General features: G+C 42.9%; 1 protein-coding gene across 5 annotated transcripts in view; it reads left to right on the top strand.

Moving 5' to 3' along the window:
- The window catches only part of LOC135494754 (TELO2-interacting protein 1 homolog), a 412060-nt gene that overhangs the window by 73772 nt on the left and 313652 nt on the right, over window positions 1-24636 (top strand). For all 5 annotated transcript variants that reach the window (XR_010448433.1, XR_010448431.1, XR_010448432.1 and 2 more), the window contains exons 9-10: window positions 11723-11931; window positions 12190-12246. Coding sequence is in view for 2 of the 5 variants with exons in the window: in XM_064783023.1 (XP_064639093.1) it covers window positions 11723-11931; window positions 12190-12246 (266 nt within the window). In the remaining 3 variants the exon portion in view is untranslated. The remainder of the gene's footprint in view (window positions 1-11722; window positions 11932-12189; window positions 12247-24636) is intronic.

Genomic DNA, 24636 nt, shown 5'->3' with positions numbered 1-24636 from the left:
ATAAAATTTTTCCCAACATTGGTATCTTTGAACTGAACAGCCACAGCCAGTGGAAGTTTCTTGGGATTTGCAGAAGGCACTATAGCTCATTTTTCCATTGGCACTATTCACAAGTCCATCAGACACATCAATGTTTCTCAACAGCATGACCTTTGCATTGACAGCAATGTCAATTGATTTTTGAACTCTCCAGAATTCGATTTTTGCGACTTTTGAGTGCTGCTGGCATCTCCGGTTAGTTTGTTCTGTTTCATATCTTCTTCAGGTAATGCTACTATATTGATATCAGGTATTGCATACAGCTTGGTGAGATTGTATGAGCTCACTTCCTTTCTGGTTGAATAGACATGCAATGCTTCTGATGGGTAATCAGGATCATGCGGACCACATTCAAGTACACGGGATTTCAGAGTGGTTTCAATGCTTTCATCTAATGGGGTAGATTTCTCTCTTACTCTGATGTGATTGAGGAGTCATGCAAAGTTTGCTTCTTCTCTTTGTCTCATGATTTCTGTGAGATGAATGATCTTGAAGTTGGATGTCCACAGGTTACGGGTATCAGATGTTTTCATGGTACAAAGACGTTCAGATCTAACAGGTGATAGTTGATAGTAATCCCCGAAGGCAAGAACTGTGATTCCTCCAAACAAATCGGACTTGTCGCCTGTGATTTGTTGTAGTCTACCATCAACATATGTCAACAATGACCAGTTTACCATGGAGATCTCATCAATGATAAGAACCTGTACATTGTACAGAGCAGCCCGAAGTGTGTTGTGTGAATCTTCTCCAAGAGGTACATATGGAATTTTGCGTATCTTTGGAATTGACAAGGCACTGTTGAGGGTTTGTCCACTGATGTTGTAAGCTGCAGGACCAGTTGATGCTGTAAGAAGCACTGTCTTGTTATCAGGATTATCTGCATTAGATTCCAATAGCTTCTTTGCTTCATAATGAATGGCTTTTATTAGATGACTCTTGCCTACACCAGCTGAGCCGGAGACGAATATTCTCAGTGGAGCAGTTGGTGCACCATGTTTCTTTGCTAGACACCATTTTCTGACATGGTTGAATACAACACTTTGTTTTTCATTCAGTGACTGGAGTATTGCTGAAATTTGTTGTGTATCTTGCTCGGAGGACGTTTCTATATGTATGGAACCGGCACCCAGACTGCTGGTTGCGTGTGCGGATTCATTTGCCAATTCAGGGATTCCTTCCGGCGGGTTTTCAATATCATCATCTTGTGTTGTATCATTGGCTTCTCGAGATGATTCACTACGCTCAGTCTCCATAGAGGGTGCTATTTGGGCCCATGCATCTTCCAAATTAGGGTTTTCTTTCATTTTTTCCCATGCCAACTCTAAGGTTGCAGTTGCTACTTCGAACTCGCTTCGGTTCTTTTCCACTATAATGGCAACTCTTTCAGGTACAGTGGCATCTGGTAGTTTGACTGCAGCTTTGTTGTGGAACTCCTCATAAGTATCATAAGGCATTGGACCAAGCTGCTCATTATTCTAAATGGCAAGTACAAGGCTAGCAGGTTGGGATAAAACTTTTATGGGTACAGTCGTGGGTAGCGTGCAGATTTGACGATTGCAGGGTTACCTTTTGATCTTTTCTGAATGAATCCCTTGTTGTTTTGGAGTTGGATGACAGGTGAGTTATCACTTTCTGAATCATCGTCATTTTGTTCAGCTTGTTTGGAATCGTCTGTTTGCTTGGCATACCTCATTGGGACAACTCTGTAGTGTGATACGAAATATGCAAGACACATTGTTGCAAAGTGGGGTTCATCTGGCCGTGCTTTGTAGCGGTCGACAATTGATGTCATCCAAATGTCATCAGAATTTCTCTCAGACATTGACTGAATGGTTTTCAATGGGACTCATCTTAGTGGGATTTTGATCAGTTGGCACGTAGATCACCTGTCTTGAGCAGTTCTTCAGCTTCATGCAGGTTACTCTGTATACAGCCTCTTGAGCACTTACTTCCCGGTTTTGCAGATACACATATCCAATATGTCTCATTTCCTTGACAGGATCAGACTCACCAGATCTGGATTCTTCCTGAGCTTGTTTCAGCAGGGCGCTCATTTCATGTTCCGCTTTACTAATGTAGCTCAGAATGTACATTACACAAGCCCATGCATCAGTTACATACTGAATGTCCATGTTTGCATTCCATACTTGAAGCAGTGTTGGATTGTAGTTGTTAACCCAGGCATCTTTTGGCTCTCGTTTCATTTGTATGGTGATTTTTAGCTCAGCTGACAAAGTCAGCAGAGCTTTTCTAATAGCTATTCGTTTGGTGTCTGTCAATCCTCTGTGGACAAAATTGGGCATTTTGTAACCGTAAGACTTAGGCACTTCAACTTTGGGCAAATAGGAACACTGGACGAGATATGCTGCTGAAAGAAAATTCAGCGCGATTCGACTCTAATTCAGCTCACTAGGGGGCAAACAGCGTAAGTCACAAAACAATTTTTGCTCGCTTTATTCCAACAGGTGGAGGCTTGAATTAAAGTTGAAGAGGTCTGCACGATACAGAGGCTGTAATATAAAATAGATTAGTTTCGATTTTGATCACCAGTTGGCGGTAGTGAGCAAAATTGTAGTCTGACCCCGGATGACCCCGCTTTAAATTTCCCGCCGCGAACTGACATGAAAACCTCGAACCAGGGAATACCGGACTGCTGGTATTGCCAGTGCATCCACTGTATGAACGGCTCGTCTGGGATAAATTGACCACTGCGCGGTCGAGGTTACCTGGAGTACTATCATCAAGAAAATGGCGGTGACCTTTTTATTTGTGACAAATTTTCTTATTTAAGCCTTTACGGAAATGTATTTTGGTACGAAACTTCACACGTTTATAGAAAAGATCAACGAGAATGTGTTCAAATGCCCTCATAACGATGAGTTCAACGGAATTTGGTCAAAACAACCTTCGAATGGAGTCAACTTTCTTTGCGAAATTGAAGCGACGACCTCATTATTTATCGTAATTTATGCAGATCTGAGTCCAGCTGATGGGTGATGTTCTGATTTGTGTTCAAACTATTGGAAACTTCGGAAATTAGTTCTATTAGTTCTACTATTCTGCAGGAGTATATTATAGCCATTGATGTTGACAGCTAAAAGCACGAAAACTTTGTTTATTTATCAAACTGTATCAAGTGTTATCGAATCGAATGGATGTGTCGATCGTCGGGGCGGATTGATATGTGGTTGTGCGTCCAAGGCGATTAGGTCATTCAGTTAGTTTGGGAAAGATCATGATCACGAAGATGCGTGTTGTGTTATCATAACCGGAAAATAAGTTGAAGTTATTAGTAGTACTACGATTCTTACATAAGTAAAAAGTACGTTTTAAGCAACACAATAATGTTACTCTCATAAAAAAACTGTCAATTCTCCTTACCACTCACACAGTCACAGAAGCCAAGCCATTGCTGTTGTGTTAAGTTATGCAGGGGCTTAATCAATTACCTGCACTCCCTGTGGGGTGAATAACATTACCTTTTGAACAGCTGGCTGTAGGGGGATGATTGGAACAGCCGGTATACCTGCTGACCTGCTGAACCCAGGTTAATGTTATTTTCAATCCACGATTGCAGGTCACCTGATTTTCGAGATTTCGCGGGAAATGAAATTGTAAACAAACGCAAAATGTATTTTTGGTACTTTTGGTTGCTGGACTTGGGTTTTCCCGCAGTTAGGAGCTGGGGTCAAATTGGTGGTCTACTGTTTATGGCCATATGGGTGCTGTTTTAGTCAGAGGTAGTCCTTGATTATGAAGGGATTTTCAAATTAAGGTGACCATGGTCTTTTTATGTGCTCACCACAGCTTTCAATACTTGATGTATCTGAAGAGGCGCGCGGAACCTGACATGGCCTTACCAAGGAGCTGCTCACGGTGCTGAACTTCTAGCTTGCCTGTCAACTAAGTGCCTTTTTGGCCGAGACATTGCTACATGTAGGAGGAGCACGCATTTTAAATTAATAGTAGTGATAGGACAGTTGGTTCGAGCCATTTGGCAGCCGACATGTGAAGGCCTATCTGGGATCTCCTTCTTCTCCTTATAAAAAGCATCCTCGGCACCCAGTGGTTTTCCATATGCTCCAGCTCTCGCTATTACAAACCCCTGGGGAAATCCATGCCCTTCAGACGGATTGTAGCGGTAGAAAAAAAAGCGCCCAATCAGAGCGTCGGTTGTATTTGAGTCTCGGAAATTTGTAAACCACGGACCCAGGAATTAATGCTCTCAGATGCACTATCAATTGTATAGTCTTTTGCGCCATAGGGCTCGGGTCCGAGGTAGGTTAGTTAAATTTCCATGAAACGCGTATTTTCATTAGCTGCTATTTTAGGAACATCCGGGTATTTATGAAAATTCTGAATTTTTCAGTGCTGTTCCTTCGTATTGCGCGCACCCCGCTGCAAATTTATTTCATTACTTAATTAAAACACAATTGCACGTCTACACAATGTTTAACAGCATAGAATCGATGAAGTATAAAACGATTTAACGATAGGATTATCTTAAACTTTATTCATATACATTTTATTGTCATATAAAACACTATATATACATACATTACGCACAGTGTATCAGGTTATCAGAACAGCCACCCTTCGCTGTCGATTCTAATGGATTTTCTCAGGGTTTTGTATGGGACGTAGGAGTATCAAAAACCTGAAGCTCAGGATGTATAAAAAGGGGCATATTGCTGACTAAGGAACAAGGCATATTGACATTGCCTCATCATCTCTATCAGACCAATTGATATACTTTTATATGCACGCATACATCACGCCATTTCAGGGTAATGTCTGTGGACAATTGGTTTGATTAATTTGTCTCTTCGATATTGCTCCTTTATTGCATTAGATTTTCATCGCAATTCAATCTATTCAAGATATAGCCAATTTGAACCTGTCTGCGCCAAGAATAGATTGGTTCCCGATCGACTCACTAGGGATACGCAGTAGAGCACAATGTCATGAAAAATGACCCTTTGTATTGTAAATTCCAATCACCTGCAGGACAGGTCAATTTCTCTCAATAAAATTAATTTTGTTGACTCCTGTAATCTCTACCTTATTAAAAAAAAAAGACAGTGGTGTTAGTCCCAAACTGGTAATTTCTATTTATTTTGACCTCTGTTAAATCAGGATACCTCTCAATTACCGACAGCATTTTGTATCCTTGTGCTGTACAACCCAGCCTGGACATACCACAGTTGTCCATGGAGAAGTCTCATCCTCTCTGACACTTCTTTTCTGTAAAGCTACCGATACAACATACTGAACTAGGGATATCTTCCGTTGCCTCCTGTAATATTTACATACCATGGCTGATAAGTTCAATCATATTTCATCCAGCTGGCAGCTCTGCATTGAAAATTTTAGTGGTATAACGTGTTCTCTTGACCTTCAAACAGTAGTATAAAGCCGATATTTACTACTTTGCACCATCAGTCCTATGTTATTAGGTCATCCAGCTGAGCGCCAGGCCCTTGGGCCTCTTGTTTTTATGAGAACTGTCATGCTTTTTTCGTATTCGCCTTGGCTTAGACCTGCTTTGACTAATAATTCTTCTGTAGAGGGAACTTCAGATGAGTTACTGACTATGTGCTCCAGCAGATCCCGTACCTTCTGTAAGTTTTTGCTTTCTTTTCAGTCATTGTGTCAGGTGTTTCTTCATCGGTGGAACAGCTGTCATTTGCTGCAGCAGTTGTAGAAGGAGCATCATCTACTAAGTCCTCTGTTTGACTGGATGAATAGTTTGGCTCATCTTTGGTGAGAGTCTTTTTAGGTCTCACAATTGTAGTATGTTGCATTGGTGGTTTTGGGAAAAGGAATCGACAGATCCGACAACGCTTTTGCCAGTTTCCTTTGAAACAGGATTTTGAGTGGTTTTTTCTGTGCATTTGAACTTCTTTGACAATTTTGTGCAGTATGGGGTTCACACTTTCATCTGGAAGTTCAGTGGAAATGTACTGATCTATGAATGCACAGACAGCCTCATCTGGATCCACATCTAACTTGGGAGCATTCTCAATCCACAGTAGACAATGAATGTGTGGAGATCCACGGCATTGGAATTCAGTTCTCCAAAAGAAGTCGACTACTTTACCAAGTGGTGCGGCATCATTCAACAGCAAGTCTTGAAAAAGTACATGGACACGGTGGTCGAACATTCTTGCTGCAAGGACAGGGTTTTCCTGAAGCAGTTGACTCTTTTCTAGGAATGTTAGTTCATCCACATTGCGATTCGGATTTGAAGATGCCATCAAGAGAACACAGAGTACCGGTTGTAAAAACTGGTTGTAAAAACCTGAAGCTTCGGTCAGAGTGTAATAGGTCTTTTAGTGCGCTTTTGTCAGTTAGCATTTTTGCAGTGATCTTTTTACCAGTTCCAGTGACGGCCGTTTCCTTGCGCATTGCAATTGAAATGCTAGACATGATTTGTTGCAATTCACTCGTGTACTGTGCAAAGAATATGAATGAATTATCAGATGAGAATCGCCTGTCTGCATTGAATAGTCTGGCATTGAAGTAACGATTCAGGCCAATCTTTACTGTTCCGTCGGTGTTGTAGTCATATCTCCCATTTGGAAATTGCTGTGGAAACGACATTCCCTCAATGTGTTCAACATTCAGCAGGGATACAGGTCAATTGCCTTCTGCAGGTGCCACACAGTAGACTATTTGCTGATCCAAGACCTCCTGTGCAATATCAACAGGTTGTAAACATGTGTCGAGTGGTAACTCATATTTACTCTGTGGAAGCAGTAATTGAGGTTGATCAGGCTCATTGGTGGCATTACCTGATGTGGAACTCTCCTCATAACTGTGTCAGTCAACACAGGAGAGTCTGGATTCAGAGTGCGTGTATCATGCGATGACCGAGTGTCATTTGCATTCATGCTTTGCTCAGCGTTTTGGAGGTAAGTGCGTGTCTCTTTAGATTGCACTGTCGAACCATCATGACTCATGTAATTCAATGTGTTTACATCATCTACATGATCTGTTTCATCAATCTGCGAGTGTTCATCAATGGTAGATGTAGTGGCAATGATGTCTTCATTTGATGCATTATTCTCAGTCTCCCATTGATCATTGATGCACACATGGGAATACAATGCATTGTTCTGGGTCAGATTCTGTAAGGCAGCCTGTAACTTGTTAGGACGAATCAGCTGATAAGACACATACCGTTTGTACTCCAATTTCCTTTTTAGTTTCACTTTGATGAGACCTGTATCATTCATCTGCCGAGGGAGGTTATTTACTGTTTGACCGACATTTGATGGAACAGAGATCACTGGCCCTGTAACTCCTTTTTGACCTCCTTTTGGTAGGTTGAACATTTTTGCAAATGGAATGCGCAAAGCAAGCAGTTGTCTCTCCAGAATGTTCAAGTCCTGCAATTCGGTAGGTATGTCATCCAATTGGAGTCCATTGGCAATAGACAAGCTTGGAATTTTGCCAATTTGTAATGAGTGATCACAAGAATGGCATATCCACTCCTTGAGACACCTGTTGCAAGTTTTTTCAGACTGTTATGGTCAGATTCCAACAGTGCACTACATCTACATGATTCGAACACATACTTCCCAGTTAAACAGAGTTGACTTATTTTTTGTTTTTCAGTAGTTGAAGTGTACCGAGTTCGATTGCACAAAACAACCTGGTTGGAAAACAGCAACCGATGACAAGATGTGCAGACATATTCTGGGCCGTATTTCACATCTTTGAGGAATTTGTCAGTGGCAGAATCTGAAGAGGACCTCTCCACAGGATTGACACATCTTTTCTTGGCATCACTTCCTTGTTCATTGCAATCCTGAGCATCATGTCCACATTTACGTTTGCATGGCCTCTTCTGCTTTGTGTCATTTTTTTTCTTTTCTCTGTGACTTGAATCAGTGGCATACTTCTTCCTTTTGTCAGCATGCATCTTGTTTCTGTAGTCTGCATCAGTGGCATACCTATTTCTGACACTGTCTTTCTTTTTTTCTCGGTGCTCAATTTCATTTTTGTACTTATTTTTGTGGTATTTCATAATAGCAAATGTTCTTTTCTGTTTATAATCCTCAGATTTCATGAAATACCACTCCTTCCAATATCCCTTCTGTTTTTGTTCAGTTTTTGTTGTTGGTCCTTGAGATATTTGTCCATAAGACCTCCCATTGTATTATGATCTGTTGTGGACTTCAATAACCTGTAAGCTGTTCCTGACTTAGTTGGCGCAAGCGATTGTGCAAAAACAGGAACAACATTGAATTCTGAATTCAGGTGAGTGTGGTACAGTCTGTGAATATGAGTGATTATGTTATCAATGCATGTAAATGGCAGCATAACAGCAAAGCCGTTCTCAGAAACCTGACCATTGAGATCACGGCTGTGAGAGTCAAAGACAGCAAACTTTCCGTGATGGTGAAACACAGACAAAGTATAGCCACATGCCGTGACAAGGCAGCCAGCACATGAATGGTCATTCAAAACCTTTGATAGAGCTGACAATAGACAGTGAGACACTGAATCTGTTCCTGAATCAGCTGTCCGACTGAGAATGCCATAGAAGACAGGGCCAATGGTTGTCTGAAATCTTGCATTCATGGAAGGAATCAAGAACGATGATGGCAACTCGCTGTATTCAACAAAATCATGTTGATGTGGTAATCTCCTGTACAAATCATCTCCCAAGAATAAAACTCTATCAATGTCATTCCTGTGCCAAAGGGACGTTCTGAGGGCCTTAACATAAAGTATAGAAACATATGCAATGGGAGTACATTGCTTACCAGCAGAGTCGGGTGAGAAGAATGTGGAACCTTGGTGAAGCGATCCTTGACATGCTTGAAGCTGAAAGGGATTCATCGAGCTTCTACTGCAATCAGTGGTACAAGTCCTGGAAGATGAAGGTGCACTTGGCATCTGCTGTGCCTCTGTAGCAGCGATTTCCTGGCCTTGATGGACTGTTTCCTTGTTCTTAGCACATTCATTTCTTCGTTCTGTCCGTCGGGTTTTTGCACTTTTCTTCTGCTTAGACCGCATTTCTCAACAGTACTACACAGAATGATGAATCAATTTACGGAGTGAATCAAATCAGAGGTTTCTTGAATCAGACAAATCAACAAGGTTTTCTGATGGGTACTTGGTCTGGTTGTCAATATCAGATTGTCAAGAGCCGTTGATGAGGTTGTTGAGGTTGATGAGGTCGATGAGGTCAATGAGGTCGATGAGGTTGTAGATGTTGATGAGGTTGTTGAAGTGATATGATGAGATTGACACGTTGAAATGGTGATAAGTTGGTCTGTCTGGTGATAGGTTTGTTGATAAGTTGGTCTGGTGATATAAGATGATATTGGTGATACAAGATGATATTGGTGATATAAGGTCAAATAGGGGTAATAAGAAGTCTGAAAAATTGATTTTGAAAGGTTTTAGGGTAGCCTAATGCCATATATAACGTGAAGTGGATAACCCAGGGGGGCGCTACTACACCAGGACTAAAAGAGGATCGCCTCAGAGTCAGAGTCCGACTGGGGCGCAAACGGCGGCTGCCCCCCCCCCCCCATGGCTAACTATCAATTTTCATCCATCTTGGCTCTGGAAGCACTTGTCATAGGCTATGTGCTAAATATCAAATTTTAGAGCAGTGATAAGATATTTCTTGGCTAATGCTCAGCATGCTCAGATGCTGAAGTAGCCTAGGCCTAAGATTAGATGATTTGTCCTGTTTGCTCTTGTATTGTACATGTCGTGATGGCCGGACAGACGAAAGCGCTGTTTATGCACAAGAAGAGCACTACATGAATACACAGAGTGCAATAACTACTACTCCAAGTTGCCGTTTATCATGTTTATGTCTAGGAAACATTCATTTCCTCGCAATAGAATTCACTAGAAACTCACCTGATCGATGGACGCTCGATGGACAGCAAGTATCAAAATTAATCCGCTGGCCAACACATGGTCATTGTGAAGAGGTCGCGCAGGTGGCAGAGTGAATTAACAAAAAATAATTCTCGGCAAAATAATCGTATTTTGATATTTGTTTGTTTTCTTCTCTATATATTGTATTGGTGTAAATCAGTAATTTGATTAAGAACGTTTGTAGCTGACTTTAACGTTTGAATCGTGTTTTTGAAAATGATTTTAGAATCGAGGTCAAATGAAAGTATATTTTGGCGCCAATGACGTGACGAGGTCGCGCAGGTGGCGGACATGAGGTGGCAGAGTGAATTGACAAAAAATAGTTCTCGGCAAAATACGTGCGTTGTGCGTTTACTTCTCTATACATCGTCTTGGTGTAAATCAGTGATATGATTAAGAATGTTTGTAGCTGATTTAAAGGCTTGAATCGTCTTTGGGAAAACGATTTTAGAATCGAGGTCAAATAAAAGAAGTTTTTGGCGCCAATGACGTCATCAATGGCGGATTGACTCAGATAATTCGAAAGGGGAATTCCAATGACATCATTGTGGGGATTGCCATGTATTCGAATCTGTTGGAGAAGTATCTTATCTAACAAAAAATCGCCCAAATCTCACCAAATGACTTCAAATTTTGAATTCATTTTACAACTCAGACCTGGATATTAATGTTGATCAACAAATCCGTGGCCATTTGGGTGTTGATATTTTGTAGTTTGGCTGATCTCGCATCCCAATTGAAAATTGCTGAGAAAAGAGAATTTTTCCTACCTAGTGAACTCAATATGTCCAGCACCTATCGGTGGTGCTGGACATAATTATGATAAAAAGAGACCGTAGACTAAACATGTATGCTTGCAGGTGTGCCGCAGGTGGATGATAATAGCTGTCGGCGTAAAGTCAGCAGTCTCTTTCAATTAATGTACAGGGTACAACGGGATCAAACGAGAAGAAATATGTGATACGTGATTTCAATTTCATTTGGCTTGGCGGGTGAAAAATCCGGCAAGGCGGCAAAGGATGGCAACTTAGCGGGCGAGTCACTTGAAATTTTCAAGATGGCGGCCTACGATATCGCCATGGCGGCCGAGACAAGACCACTAATGAATATTCATAGGTTGGAGGGTCGAGGCCTATCAATTAGACGAGTGCATGTGTTTAACTCTCAAGTACATATTTGGAGAGGTATTGAAAAAATATTTGTTGTGGTAAGTCTACAGATATAAAGAAATTATTTGATGAAAAAATTAATTTCAAATTTTGCTAATTTGGTAATAGGGGGCGTTTTTTTAGATTTTTCTGCCAGTTGGCTGAAAAGAGTGGAAATATCAATGTCTGTCTAATTTGTCGATTATCAAAAAATTTCCGTAGTCAACTACCAGTTTATTTTTCACCATTTATTTGCCCGACTGTCCGGAATATCATATCAAAATTTCAGATTCACAACCCCACGCAGTATTTGATGCGTCGCGGTCAAACATTGACAATTGAACTGCTAAAAGGCTTAAAAAATCAATTGTGGTCTTGTCTCGGTCCGCCATAGCGATTAATGGGGTTGGAGAACGCTGACGTTGTGATAGATTCAGTTGACTGCAGCCATTCAAACATAGAATATGTTCATGTTATGTGGCGTCCTTGTATTGGTTCAACCACTGAAGTGATTCACTTGCCACTCACACTGATAGGTTGATCACCAGCTCACACAACCATACCTTGTACAAAATCACATGCAGTATTCCCAACTCGTAGGAGGTTTTACCGTATATTTGCAGAACTCTGAAGGGAAGTATCCCCAAGCTGCTGGAGGTGATTGTTGGCTTGACTACTGATGATTACCCCAATGTGTGCAAGAGAAGTGAGAAAGTGCTGGAGGAATATAGGAGTCACCAGACAAGAGTGGGAGTGAAATCGCTAGTTGAACTGTTGGAGGAGAACTTGTACACACTGGCTACAACACTGCCAAGGTTAATCAGGACTGCTGGTAAATGTCCCCATATCAGACTCTTAAACACGTCTCTCTCCAGATGTCAGTGGCTTTGCGTGATATGTTTTTGACTGAGTTGAGAAGTATGAAAAATTTACTTCATCAATCAGTTTGCCATTATGTGTCAATTCTATTGCTGTTCAGGGTTGTTGGCATTTTGAATGGTTAAGCTGGGTGAGGTGTTTCTCTTTGCCTGGGAGAATGCTTTATGATGATGCAAAGATTAATTATATGTGTGATGATGGTTTCTTTCAGATGATGAGGAGAAGCTGAAGACAGTTCGGTTGCTCAGTGGATACTTAAAAATATTAGGTTGGTACATTTATATTGCATTGTTGGACACACTTTCTGAGATTTGCATTTTGTGTCATTCAAACTTACCTACGGAACACTTTTCCATTTGGGCTCAAACACAAGAGTATCCCTTTAATTTTCTAAAGGGAGAACTGAGTTAACAGCTCGGCAGCCAGGCGGCGCCCTGACCGATCCCGCGAGATCGTGCCGATCTCATGCCGCCATATTCAGTCTTTACTCGTGTGCTTCTACGAAGCACATCGTTTTTTCATAGCTGCCGTGAATTCGATTTACCAAATTCAACCAGCCAAGTCTAGACGATTTTTGGGTTCATTCACCTACGGAGTAGACCGCCAAACTAATCTTGGCATTAGTATTGTCCAGTCTATTTAATTATAGACCTTTCTTAGCTAGCTTAGTCGACCTGGCTCCATTATTTTGATCTTGGTAGGGTAGATTTACGTAGGCTATTGTCCTCTCTATTGTAATGAACAAGACTCAGATCCATTGCAATAGTGTTTAATTCAAGTAGGCATGTTTTCTTTTCCATTAATAATTGCGTCCTTTCTGGCCTACTTGGGGTTCCCAGTGTTTTTATTGTCATTGGTACCATTTTTTATATGGCGTACCCCTCCGACGGAGTCCTTTGTCTCACCACAAAGGACTTCGTCTGGTGGCGGGAAACAGACCGCGAAGACGCCTAAACCCTCTTCCGGTTCCGTTTCCGGGCAGATAACCCGGAGGTCTACCAGACCTTCCGCCACCACCCCTTCCGTCAGCCGAGTTCCAGTTCCGGCCGCGGCTGCGAAGGATGCGGGATCAGACATGATCAATGTCTGTGGTCCCAAGGGAGACTTACATCCAGTAAGTCTCCAAGGGTTTAATATACCCCGGACCTCGGGGAACCTTCCGGTTCCTCTGTCGTCCGCTCCCCCGAGTACAAGCCCTTTGTACCCGCGGGAGCACCCTGCTTCCGGTCTGCCGATTGCAGTTCCGGTTGCTGACGCGGGTTCCCGCGTATCAGTAACCGAAGACCCTACTGGGGGTTTTCTCAGTCTTTACTGCGAAATAACCCCAGTCCTCACGGACACAGTAGAGTAGGGACGGACTTTATAACGCCACCTCCGAAACGCCATGCGTCTTCGGTAACAGCGTTTCCCCCCCCCCCCCCCCCCGTACCTCCTCCTAAAAGGGCAACCGGTAGCTCCATTCCGGCGAAGGAGTTACGGGCATTTCCGGTTTCGGACTTCGTCCTGCCGGAAATGCAGGCACCTCCCTACGTTGGCCAACCTCTTAGGTGGAGCCAACCGGAAGTGCACCCCCTCCTCCTTGTAGAGGTGTCGTTCCCATGGAACGAGCTACGCGGAGGGGACATCTGAACTCTTGTTCAGAATATGGGCATCTTCCGCTTCCGGAAGACCCATTCGCCCGTACATACGGCTTCGAGTGTTCGCCTATGCGCCCACCCTCTCCTCAACCGCCCGTTGTTGAGAGAAGCCGCACGTCGGGTCCGGAACCCGAGTCGGGACAGCAACTGTCCCAGCTCATCCAGATGGTAGCGGGTCTTACTGATAGACTCAGCCATCTGGAGCAGGGTTCCGGTTCCTCTGGTGCGCCTGGTCCCATCGGATACCCACCATCCGACTCCTCTATTTTAGAGGAATTTTCTGAGAACGAGAGTTCTCAGCCAGGCTACCGCTCCCCCAATCAGGAGGAGCTGTCACCAGAGGAGGCCAGTATCCTGTCGGTTATGAGGACACTCAGATCCTTGATCAGATCGTACCTCCCGCAGGATCTGTGCCCTACCCCGCCGGAACTGCCAGCCTTATCGGCACCGACCTTCTCACTTTGGGGACAGGAAGTGGATCCCAATCCAAAGGTTTCTCCGGGCTCCACTCGGGCCCTTGAATTCCTTCCTCCCTCCCCGTCGGTGGTAGCAGTCTATGAACTATTGGAGCGTACAATCAGAGACTCCCAAGGCGCGCACCAACGTACTTCCATCCCTGTCCTTCCGGCAGCCGGACCGGAAGCTTGGTGTTAACGGGGGAAGTTGTTCACGGCACAACTTCCTCCCGTTAGGCAGTACCACGCTGACTATTATCGAGTCAGCTCGGCCGGCTGTCCAGCTGCTGCATCGACTTCCACGTTAAAGGACGATGTACAGCTGGACCAACTTGTGCCTAGGGTGACCTCCTCCTCGGCTTACCGAGAACTTAGAGCACAAGAGGGTCTGGCCAAAAACACGTTAGCGGTACTCTCCTTCGCAGAGCACACTAACCTGGCCCTAGCCAGATCCCTAAAGGATAATGAGTCACTATCTGATGACACAAAATCGCTTGTGACATCCTTGTCACATTCGATTAGGCACGCTTTTGCTCTGTCCGCCAAGACTGCAGCAAATAGCGTCCTACTTCGTAGAGACGCCGCCCTGGGCTCTCTCAATGTCATCAGATCCCTCCAGCTGGAAGGGGCCTTAAGAACCGCTCCTATGGACGGTTCTTTCCTGTTCGCAGATTCTGTACAAGAGGCGGCTCAAGTACAGAAAGATTGCGACAAATTATATGCCCCCACTGCGACACAGAGGGCCAAGACCTCTCTACCTAACGCTAGAAAGATAGAGAGGCCCCAGCAGGCATCGGGTTCAATCCCGTATGCCAGGCAGGTCCTGCCTGGGCCTACCCCGCCTAGTCAGCCTGCTCCTGCTGGATCCTTCCGACGGGAAGCGGAGGGTCGCCGGACTGGGAAGAGGAAAAATACTTCCTCTAACCAGGGTGGATCCGGTCCGACTAGGCACTCCTTTCGTCCAAGGGGTGCAGGCCGGAAGAAGTGACTCCCCCCTCCTTTCTCCTCCCGGACGCAAAAAGGAGCCGACTCCGGTAGTCGGGGGCCGTCTGCAAAAATTTGCAGACGTTTGGGGACGATTGGTGCCCCATGGGGTCCCCAGCCCCAAACATGTTGAGGTACGGAGTGAAACTAGATTTGAACCGTACCATCACTACCTAGACGATTGGCTACTCCGTTGCAAATCGCGGAAACTACTACTGCAAAAACTTCATGTTCTAAAGCAAAAAGTAGTCTCCGCAGGTTGGATTATCAACGAAACAAAGTCAGAATTCACGCCATCCCAAGACTTCGTTTACGTTGGAGTTCAGTTCCTTACGGCCATACGGAAAATGCTGCCCCCCCTAGACAGGATAAAGAAAATTCTTCATCTCGTCGCAGAATTCAGAGGAAGGACTCAAGCTACCGCAAGGCGATGCTTGAGCCTTTTGGGCCTTCTGAATTCGGCAGCAGACCAAATCCCTCTCAGCTTATATGCAACCCATCCAGATGTTTCTGATGTCTCTATGGAAACCCCACAGAGACCCATTAGTCAAGAACGTCTGGAACTTCTGGGAGTCGGAGACTCGTCTCCAAAGCGGTGTAGATCTTGCTCCACCGCCCCCAGAAGTGTCCCTGTTCACAGATGCTTCTCTACTAGGGTGGGGAGCACATCTGAACAACGGGGACAGGTCCATAAGGTGTCTATGGACAAGGGAGGAGACCAATCTTTCAATAAATATATTGGAAATGAAGGCTGTCCTTCTTGCCGTGAGGGCTCTTTCCCTTCACCTGAAGAATTGGAGAGTAACCCTGTTCTCCGACAATTCTACAGTTGTAGCATATGTCAGGAGATAGGGAGGCACAAAGTCCGGCATTCTTTGCTAGCTGACTTGGGAGCTTTACCATCTTTGTGCCGACCTTGGAGTATCGATATGTGCCAGACACATACCGGGCAAATGCAACATCGTTGCCAACGCCCTGTCCTGTCAGGACAAACTAGTCCAGACAGAGTGGACACTCCATCAGGAGATTGTAGACGACCTTTGTCGCCTTTGGCAATCTCCGAAGGTAGATCTGTTCGCCACCAGGCTGAACAATCGCCTTCCCATCTGTTACTCTCCACTTCCGACGAAGAGGCCTTGGATGTCGACAGCCTTACAGCCTCTTGGGTCGGGCTGAACGCATATGCATTTCCACCACTCCCTCTCATCCAACCAGTCCTGAACAAGATCTTGACCAGCCACCCGGTGAGAATAACTCTCATCGCACCTTGCTGGCCAAATCAGGCCTGGTTCCCAGCTTTGCTGGAGCTCCTGATAGACCACCCCAGGAGTCTTCCGACTTGGAAGCACCTCCTGTGGCACCCCCTGGGGAGATGCTACCACCAAAACCCTAGATTTTTCAAGTTTCACGCCTGGAACTTATCCAGTTGCATCTCCACCAGAGAGGCTTTTCGGACATCGCTGTCAAACGCATGTCCGCACCTCAAAGGGGGTCAACCCTTGATGTGTATCAAGGAAAGTGGTCTACCTTCACTTCCTAGTGCAGGGAGAACGGAGTTAATCCGATCTCTCCCTCTATATACAGATTATTTGATTTCTTTATTGAATTATTCACGGAAAGACAACTATCTGTCACGGCTATAAAAGGGTACAAGTCCACCATCGCTTCTACCCTCCGTGTTTTAAGCACCTGGGATCTTCGTTGGGAGGACCAAATAACCCCTCTTTTCAGAGGAATGTTATTAGAGCGTCCTAGACCGGTTCACAACACCCCTAAATGGGATCTTTCTGTTGTCCTTAAGGTGCTCATGAGGCATCCTTTTGAACCCATGTCTATTTCATCCATGAAATATCTGACACTCAAAATGGTCTTTCTAGTAGCCTTGGCTACCGCCCAACGGAGATCAGAGCTCCATGCACTTTCTTTTAAGAAGCTGGCTTTTAGAGAGGGAGGGGAGGTTATCCTGGCTTTCATACCAGGCTTTCTGGCGAAGAACCAGGGACTGGCCACCTCTCGGCCCCCGGTTACTATTCCGTCTCTGTCAAGAGCAATCTCTTATGATCTTCCTGACAGAACTTTATGTCCCGTCAGGGCCCTAAAGTTCTACATAAATAGGACAAAACCTCCCGGTATCCGCCAGGGGAGAGAGCATTTGTTTTTGTCCTATAAGGAGGGAAATAAACGAGAGATAGCGGCCGCCACTATTTCAAGTTGGATTGTGGAGACTATTCGTCTTTCCTACAACACCTTGAGGACTTCCTCTGATCTTCGTGCGCTAGCTCACATCTCAGCGCACGAAGTTAGAGCACTAGCCACCTCCTGGGCTAACTACCGATGAGTTGCTCTTCAAGAAGTCGTTTTTCCGCTGCATGTTGGAGTAATCACTCCACATTCTCTCGAGATGTTTCTTCCCTCGTAGATGGCATGCACACAATCGGCCCGATTGTGTCTGCGGGGCATGTTGTTTGATCCTGGCTAGATCAAAAGAGGGGGGGAGCCTGATTGAAGAGTCAAACGCGCATCTTGCGCCATTTTTTTATATGCCCTATCTTCAACAATCCAGGCAACCCCTAGTAGACTAGAAAGGATGCAATTTCTTATTGTTGTTTAGCAATAACTCATTCTACACCCTTGAACATGCCTTACTTGCTCTAAGCTCTGTTGCCGGAACGAAGGTAGTTTTTATTATGCAATTCTAGCGCTTTCCGGAGAATGGGTCTATTACTCTCTATAAATACGATTGAAATACAGAGATCAAAATACCGGTCCCCCGGTTCTCCCCATTTCTTTCCCCTGGCGGTCCTCCTTAGCTACTATGCCGGTGGTGCCTCCTTGATGGAACAACAGCTCAGCCTTAGGTAAGTCCTCGTTTGCCACCTCCAATAGGTTGCTGGGATTCGATGCAAAAGTGTTCCATAGGTAAGTTTGAATGACACAAAATGCCCATTTCCTTACAGGAAATGGCCATTTTGTTAGTTCATACTTACCTATGGAACACGGCCCTCCCGCCCTCCCCACAAATGGGACATACTCTTTGTTAACGCTCGAGTAAGACTGAATATGGCGGCATGAGATCGGCGCGATCTCGTGGGATCAGTCAGGGCGCCGCCTGGCGGCCGAGCTGTTAACTCAGTTCTCCCTTTAGAACATTAAAGGGATACTCTTGTGTTTGAGCCCAAATGGAGTTACATGCAAAAGTGTTCCATAGGTAAGTATGAACTAACAAAATTGCCATTTCTTCCCAAAATTATTATTCTCCGCCATAGGCCGAGACTTTTGTACTAGGGTATTATTTTCGACAAGAAAATTATTCCAGCACACTCTTGCCTCCAGGTGGAAGTTGTGTATGTATGTATGTGTTCCGCGCAATTTGCCGATCTGCGCTATCTTAAGATCGCGCTGCGCGTTTTACTGATCCTATGATTGTGCGGCCATCTCGAGATCGCGCAAGGCGGTTTAGGCCTATGCTGTGCTGGTCGTAAGATTGTGCTGCGCGGACTTCTCTCTGTAAGTCCTGGAGTGTATCCAAATATTCTTATGAGTATTCTTATGAGTGAATATATTAATATATTATGACAATTCTAATTTAATTTGCATAGGTCATGGTCGTCGGTCATGATATGGGTGGCTGTCTCGTCAAAAATTTTGTGGATATTGGAACAACAATTGACCTGCTACTACAGTTTGAACATCTTTATTGACACCCTTTCCTTGGGACTGAGAAATGGGCTACTCATACTGTCCTTGAATTCAGAGGTGTCCTAATTCAATGCCAATGGAAATTCCTTCTTTAATTGGGTTCTTTTTTATAATGTTCCACTCTGCAGTTCTTTCCCTAGATCATAATCAAGACCTTGGATGATTATACTCAATGAAATCAACAATGTCAATAAGCCTGCATGTTCAGGAACACTTTTCTATTTTGCATACTCCCCTTCCAGATTATTTGTTGGGTACATTTAGGGCCTATATATCATTTTCAGCCATCCAGTAAGAGAAAATATAGCAGGAGAATTTCGGAGTATTTTTACAGAAATGTTTCCCTAGAAAATGATGCAACTATGTCCAATTAAAGAACAATTAAAGAATTAAGAGATTAGAATAAGAAAATATACATATTTGTATTGGAAGAAATTGCAAAATAAAAAGTGTGCATTGTGTCATTCTAGTATTCAAATATTCATGATTCAGAACAAAATTCTATTGCTATATTTTATATTATTTCCAACTAAGCGCCCCATAGATAGGTTGGTAGTGGTGTAGCAAAAATTCAAATTGCCGATAATAATAATATAAAAAAACCACTACCGAATCGACATGGAATGACTATAAACTCGGATCGAAAAAAAGCGCAGAGCCTAAAAACGCGCAGGACCGGCCTTGCCCAATCTCGAGATGGCCGCGCAATCATAGGATCGGTAAAACGCGCAGCGCAATCTTAAGATAGCGCCGATCGGTAATTAGCGCGGAACATATGTAAAGACAGCAAGGGATTAGAAAACGTCAATAAAGCGAGGCTTGTCCATATTTCGATCGAGAAAATCTGGGCTCCAGTGCGAAAAATACACAGAGGAGTACATAGAGGCAATACAAAGAAGAAACCTCTACCTCAACCGGTACCACGGTACCTAAAAGCAGTTACACATGCTTACAGTGTATACAATGCATGCTACTTTGCGGTCTGTCTGCTGACACTGAGTCCCAGTACGAGTTTGTGTACATTAATGCATGGTGTCTAAACGGCGATGATTTACAATGTATCTACATAGTGTATGTTGTACATCGATTTTGCCAATTCTATAGTCCTCATTTGACACAAGCAAATCTCCCTAAAGCTTTCAAAAGTTTGGAATGGTATTTAATCTGTCCTAAACAACATATAATGACAATTTCTTATGTCTGTGACAACTTAATCAACGAGTTTGAGTGATTTTCCAAAAACTTCTTTTGTCATTAATAATGACGTCTTGGTCGCTGAAAAGTCTCAGTGGTAGAGAGTTAAGGTCAATAAGACTTATAAAAAACCTTCAGTTTCATGGTTATTTTGAAAGAGTACATCCTTAGAAAGAGATACCTTTTGGAATTTTGGAAATCGGTCAAGATTGGACCGAGATATAGCCGTTTATATCTCCGCAGATTGTACACGTTGTCTGAAAGTATCAATTGGCTCTGTGTACAGCAATGCACTGCATAATGTACTAACCATGGTATCACAAATGAAAATAGCAAAAATGACACTAAAATGGACATAATTTATCTTTTAATAATACTATTAACATGAAACTTGGACACATCAGGTGTGAAGACCAAGGTTATAACTTAAGCATATCAAACCATTAGATTAAGATCTAATTAGCATATTTTATGCTAATTAGCATAATTTATTCATCATTATGTGAATGGACGGATAACTGTTGATAAATTTCCAGTTAAGTGTTTCACATCAAGCAATGTGACTGTTTATATGTCACATTGGTAGTCAGCAGTATTCATTACATTCTTTACTTCTGCCTTATTATGAATTTACCACCAGTTACCATGGCAACCATCTCCATATTTGGTATCATTGTGTTTGGTAAAGATCAAAGAGCTAAACATAGACAAATGAACTGTTTTTGACAGTTATAAGGCCACTGGGATAGTAAGTACTACTAGTCTGTGGCACCTTTGCAGGATTTCCAGCTAATACAATACCACCATAGGTACATACAATGTTTCACGTCACTTGCCAAAAATGTGCATTGCAAAATGGAAGCTTTTTGCAGCGGCTCTAGACCACACGCCCAAGTACATGAGATAATTTCGACATGAAAAAAGCACTTGTTTTTATAGTACAAACTGATAAGGAGCCTTTGCATCCTTCTAGGTTACAAATATCCAGCTAAATCAATACATACATACTATGTTTCAATATTCAGAAGCAATGTTTCATGCAAATACGTAGAAAGTGACAAATTCTAAAGTGCAGCAGAGGTTCAAGGTATTCAGGAAAATAACGCATATTTACACTGAAAATCATTAAAAACTGCAGAATGAAATACATTATTACCCTTGATCTGGTATTTTAGTATAATACCAGATCAAGGGTAATATTAATAGTAGGGGCCAGGTCATGCAGCCATTGTACTTGTAGGTCAAGGAAAATTTCAAAAGCCAAACTTTTCTTAGTCGGACTGATCCAGACTTAGAAAAATCTGACTTTGAAATTTGCATATGCGCTTTGAAGTTTGGTAAAGTCTTCTTCTGGGATGTACCATAGACGGCAGCCACTGTCAGTTGGTAGAAGATCAAAGCCATGGCCAATGATAAACACGTTGGAGACATCACTCTTGTCATCTTTAGGTGAAGGCCATTTAAATGCATTGCCACGCCTCTTTTCTGTGGGTTGAAGGAATTTAACCTCCGCAGAATTCCTCTCGTCTGTTAGTAATTTGACACATTGCCCCGGGTACCATGCATCCTCAAAAGCAACAGCCACAGTTTCCCCCGAACTGAACAAGTGCACCTCAAAAACATCAACCTCCACACTGTCAACTGCATTACTGGTATCTGCAGCATCATCTAGTTCGTCACTGTCAGTATGGTCCGACATCTCAGTCTCAGTTTCAGACGGCTTCTTTTTTCGCTTTGGTGATGTACGGTTTGTTTTCTTCGGAGGTCTCAGTTTTGCACGCTTTGCTCTCTGTTTTGTTCCCATTGGTCCTCTCTTTCTTGTTCCCTTTGGTTCTCTCTGGTTTGGGTCATTTTTAAAGCGGATTTTGTCAAGTTTTTCAGTTATTGTTTTGACATGAAGTTTCATGAACTTTTCTCGTTCTTCCCTTGGTTTGATGTGAGCAGTATTTCCAGTAACCTGGGGCGTTGATGTGGGTGCTTTCTCAAGTAAGCCTATAAGTCTATTCAGGTTACAGACCAATGTGTCAATACTGAACACTCTGCCGTCTTTTGAAAAAGAAAACAAAGATTTGTCAACAACCTTCTGTTGTAGAACCTTTTTCTCTCATGTCAAGTACCAATGTCCTCATCCGCCTGATGTAGAACAGCTTCATATAGTTTCCTCTTTTCCTCTGATCTTTTCAATCGTCTGTTGACATTGTGAGGATCGTACTCCACCAATTTTTTCTGCAATGCCTCAATCGTTTTTCTTTTGGTTTCACATTCAGCTTTGAGACTATCAACAGAACACTGAATGTTCACTGAAGTGCCAAGGGCTTCTGAGGTCACATTCAGTTTTTCATAAACCACGTTGAGTTCAGAATAAGATTTGTTCAGTAGATCCTGAAGATTTTCAACCTTGTCCTGTTCATGTATTGAACAGGTATCTGTTTTGGAAGTGCCCACTTCAGCTGAGGGGGCAACAACAGAACCAGTAGAATTAACTTTTGGAATTGGCGGCTGATACAACCCACTATGAAAAGCAGAAATGGCAGTTTGATCTTTCAATTTACAACGATCCCTGTAAAGCCTTTGCCACTGGTTATAGACTGATCCTTGTGATGGTATCAAATTGTTTGGGAGGGAAAGAAGTTTGACCAGCCACTGAACTGTAACTGACCACGGTAATTGCTTTTTCTGCAGGATAAGCCGCAACTCTAAGATATCTCCATAAGTCAGTGGTTCTTCTGCTGCAGAAATTGACTCAAAGGTAAATTTGAAAACTGATACTTGGTTCCCACCTATTGTTTTTTCGGGGTCAGGATCACAATATAAACTATCTATAACATAACAACCCTGGTCTTTCGAAATCGCCTTACTGACTCTCCTCTTTAAGTTGCTTATTTTCTGAGGAATCTTCAAATCAGGATCAAAGGCCTTTAAAATGTTGGTAACAGTCAACTGAACATTGAAATTTGCATCTTCCACTGTCTGATGGATACGATCAAAAAGTTCATAAGTTACTGTGGTACCACTAACATCCAGGTCACCATCGATTATATGTTGCAATTTCTGCATGTCTGAGAAGAGAGCGAGATCCATTGTGGCCATCTGAAAGGAGATTAGAGAGCTTAGAAATATTGGGGAAACTAGTTTGATTCATAACAGTCAGGTCACACTAATAGCCAGTAAATAATAACAACTCTATTAGTAAGAGCCGTATGGATTGTCTATTTAATTGGAGAATAACATACCTTGATGAAAAATGATTGCTTCGAATGGTCCAGTACTGAGCAGACAGAAGCCTGATTAGGGGTTTCAGCTATGTGGTGGGGACTTGACAACAGCGCAGGGATTTCAACTGAAACTGGAGTGAAAAGAAAAATATTATCCACAAAGACCCATGCAAAAAAATCTCGATGATAATTCAGAGCATAACAAACAGCAGGTGAAGTATCTCAATCTGATCTGAGATAGCACTCGTATGAATTGCACCAGCACTAGCGGACGTTCGACAATATTCAGGAAAGGACAACAAACTGTAGGCTCATGTTTACCTTCTGCAACTGCATGAAGTGTATAAGATAGGCCTACTATCAACCAGATCCACACCACAAATAGCCACCATCAGCCCCTGTAGGCGGAGGCCTATCACAGCAAGAAGGAAACGTAGGGATGAGGTCAGGTCAAAATGCCATTCTTGCCCGCAGCCGCAGGACCTGAAAGGGACAAGCAGTAAAATTATCCATTATTGTATGAAGGTAACTAAATCATGCTGCTGGCTATCATAATAATAGGCCCTGAGGTGGGTACACAGCAAGAGAAACTGTCAATCATGTAAAGGCAATGTGATTCCCGTCAAAAATAAATACACTACAGTGCATCTGTAGGCCTTTTTGTGTACATCATACATGCCATTTGATTTTCAACCATGAAAAAATAGAATTCCACCTTCAAGTGCGTATTTTAACGAACATTATTGCCAGACAAAGTCAATGTATCGTAGTATTATATCCCTTGGCTTATCATTTACGATGTAAACTATTTGAGTCGTGAGAAAAACTGCGTCCTGAGGAGGAATTCCTTCATTGTTTACCAAAAAACAGGAGACAAGACCACAATTGATTTTTTAAGCCTTTTAGCAGTTAAATTGTCAATGTTTGACCGCGACGCATCAAAGAACGCGTGGTGTTGTGAATCTGAAATTTAGATTATGTTATTCCAGACAGTCGGGCAAGTAAATGGTGAAAAATAAAATGGTGATTGACCACGGAAATTTTTTGATAATCGACAAATTAGACAGACTTTGATATTTCCACTCTTTTCAGCCAACTGGCAGAAAAAACTCAAAACACGCCCCCTATTACCCAATTAGCAAAATTCGAAATTAATTTTTTCATCAAATAATTTCTTTTTATCTGTAGACTTGCCAAAAAAAATATTTTTTCAATACCTCTCCAAATATGTACTTGAGAGTTAAAAACATGCACTCGTCTAATTGGTAGGCCTCGACCCTCCAACCTATGAATATTCATTAGTGGTCTTGTCTCAATGAAGGTACATTTCAGGGGTTAACATTTTGAGATTTTTTTCAAACTAATGTAGATGACATCCCACAACTCTCCAACAAAGGAAAGTCATATCTGGACATTTTTGGAGAAATGAGAGACATTTCAAAGAGTGGTACAACTGTGCCAAAGCGACGAAAGA

This window comes from Lineus longissimus, chromosome 10 (assembly GCF_910592395.1).
Source record: "Lineus longissimus chromosome 10, tnLinLong1.2, whole genome shotgun sequence".
Classification (NCBI taxonomy): domain Eukaryota; kingdom Metazoa; phylum Nemertea; class Pilidiophora; order Heteronemertea; family Lineidae; genus Lineus; species Lineus longissimus.
The sequence above is the reverse complement of the archived record's forward strand: the minus strand, read 5'-3'. Positions and strand labels throughout refer to the sequence as shown.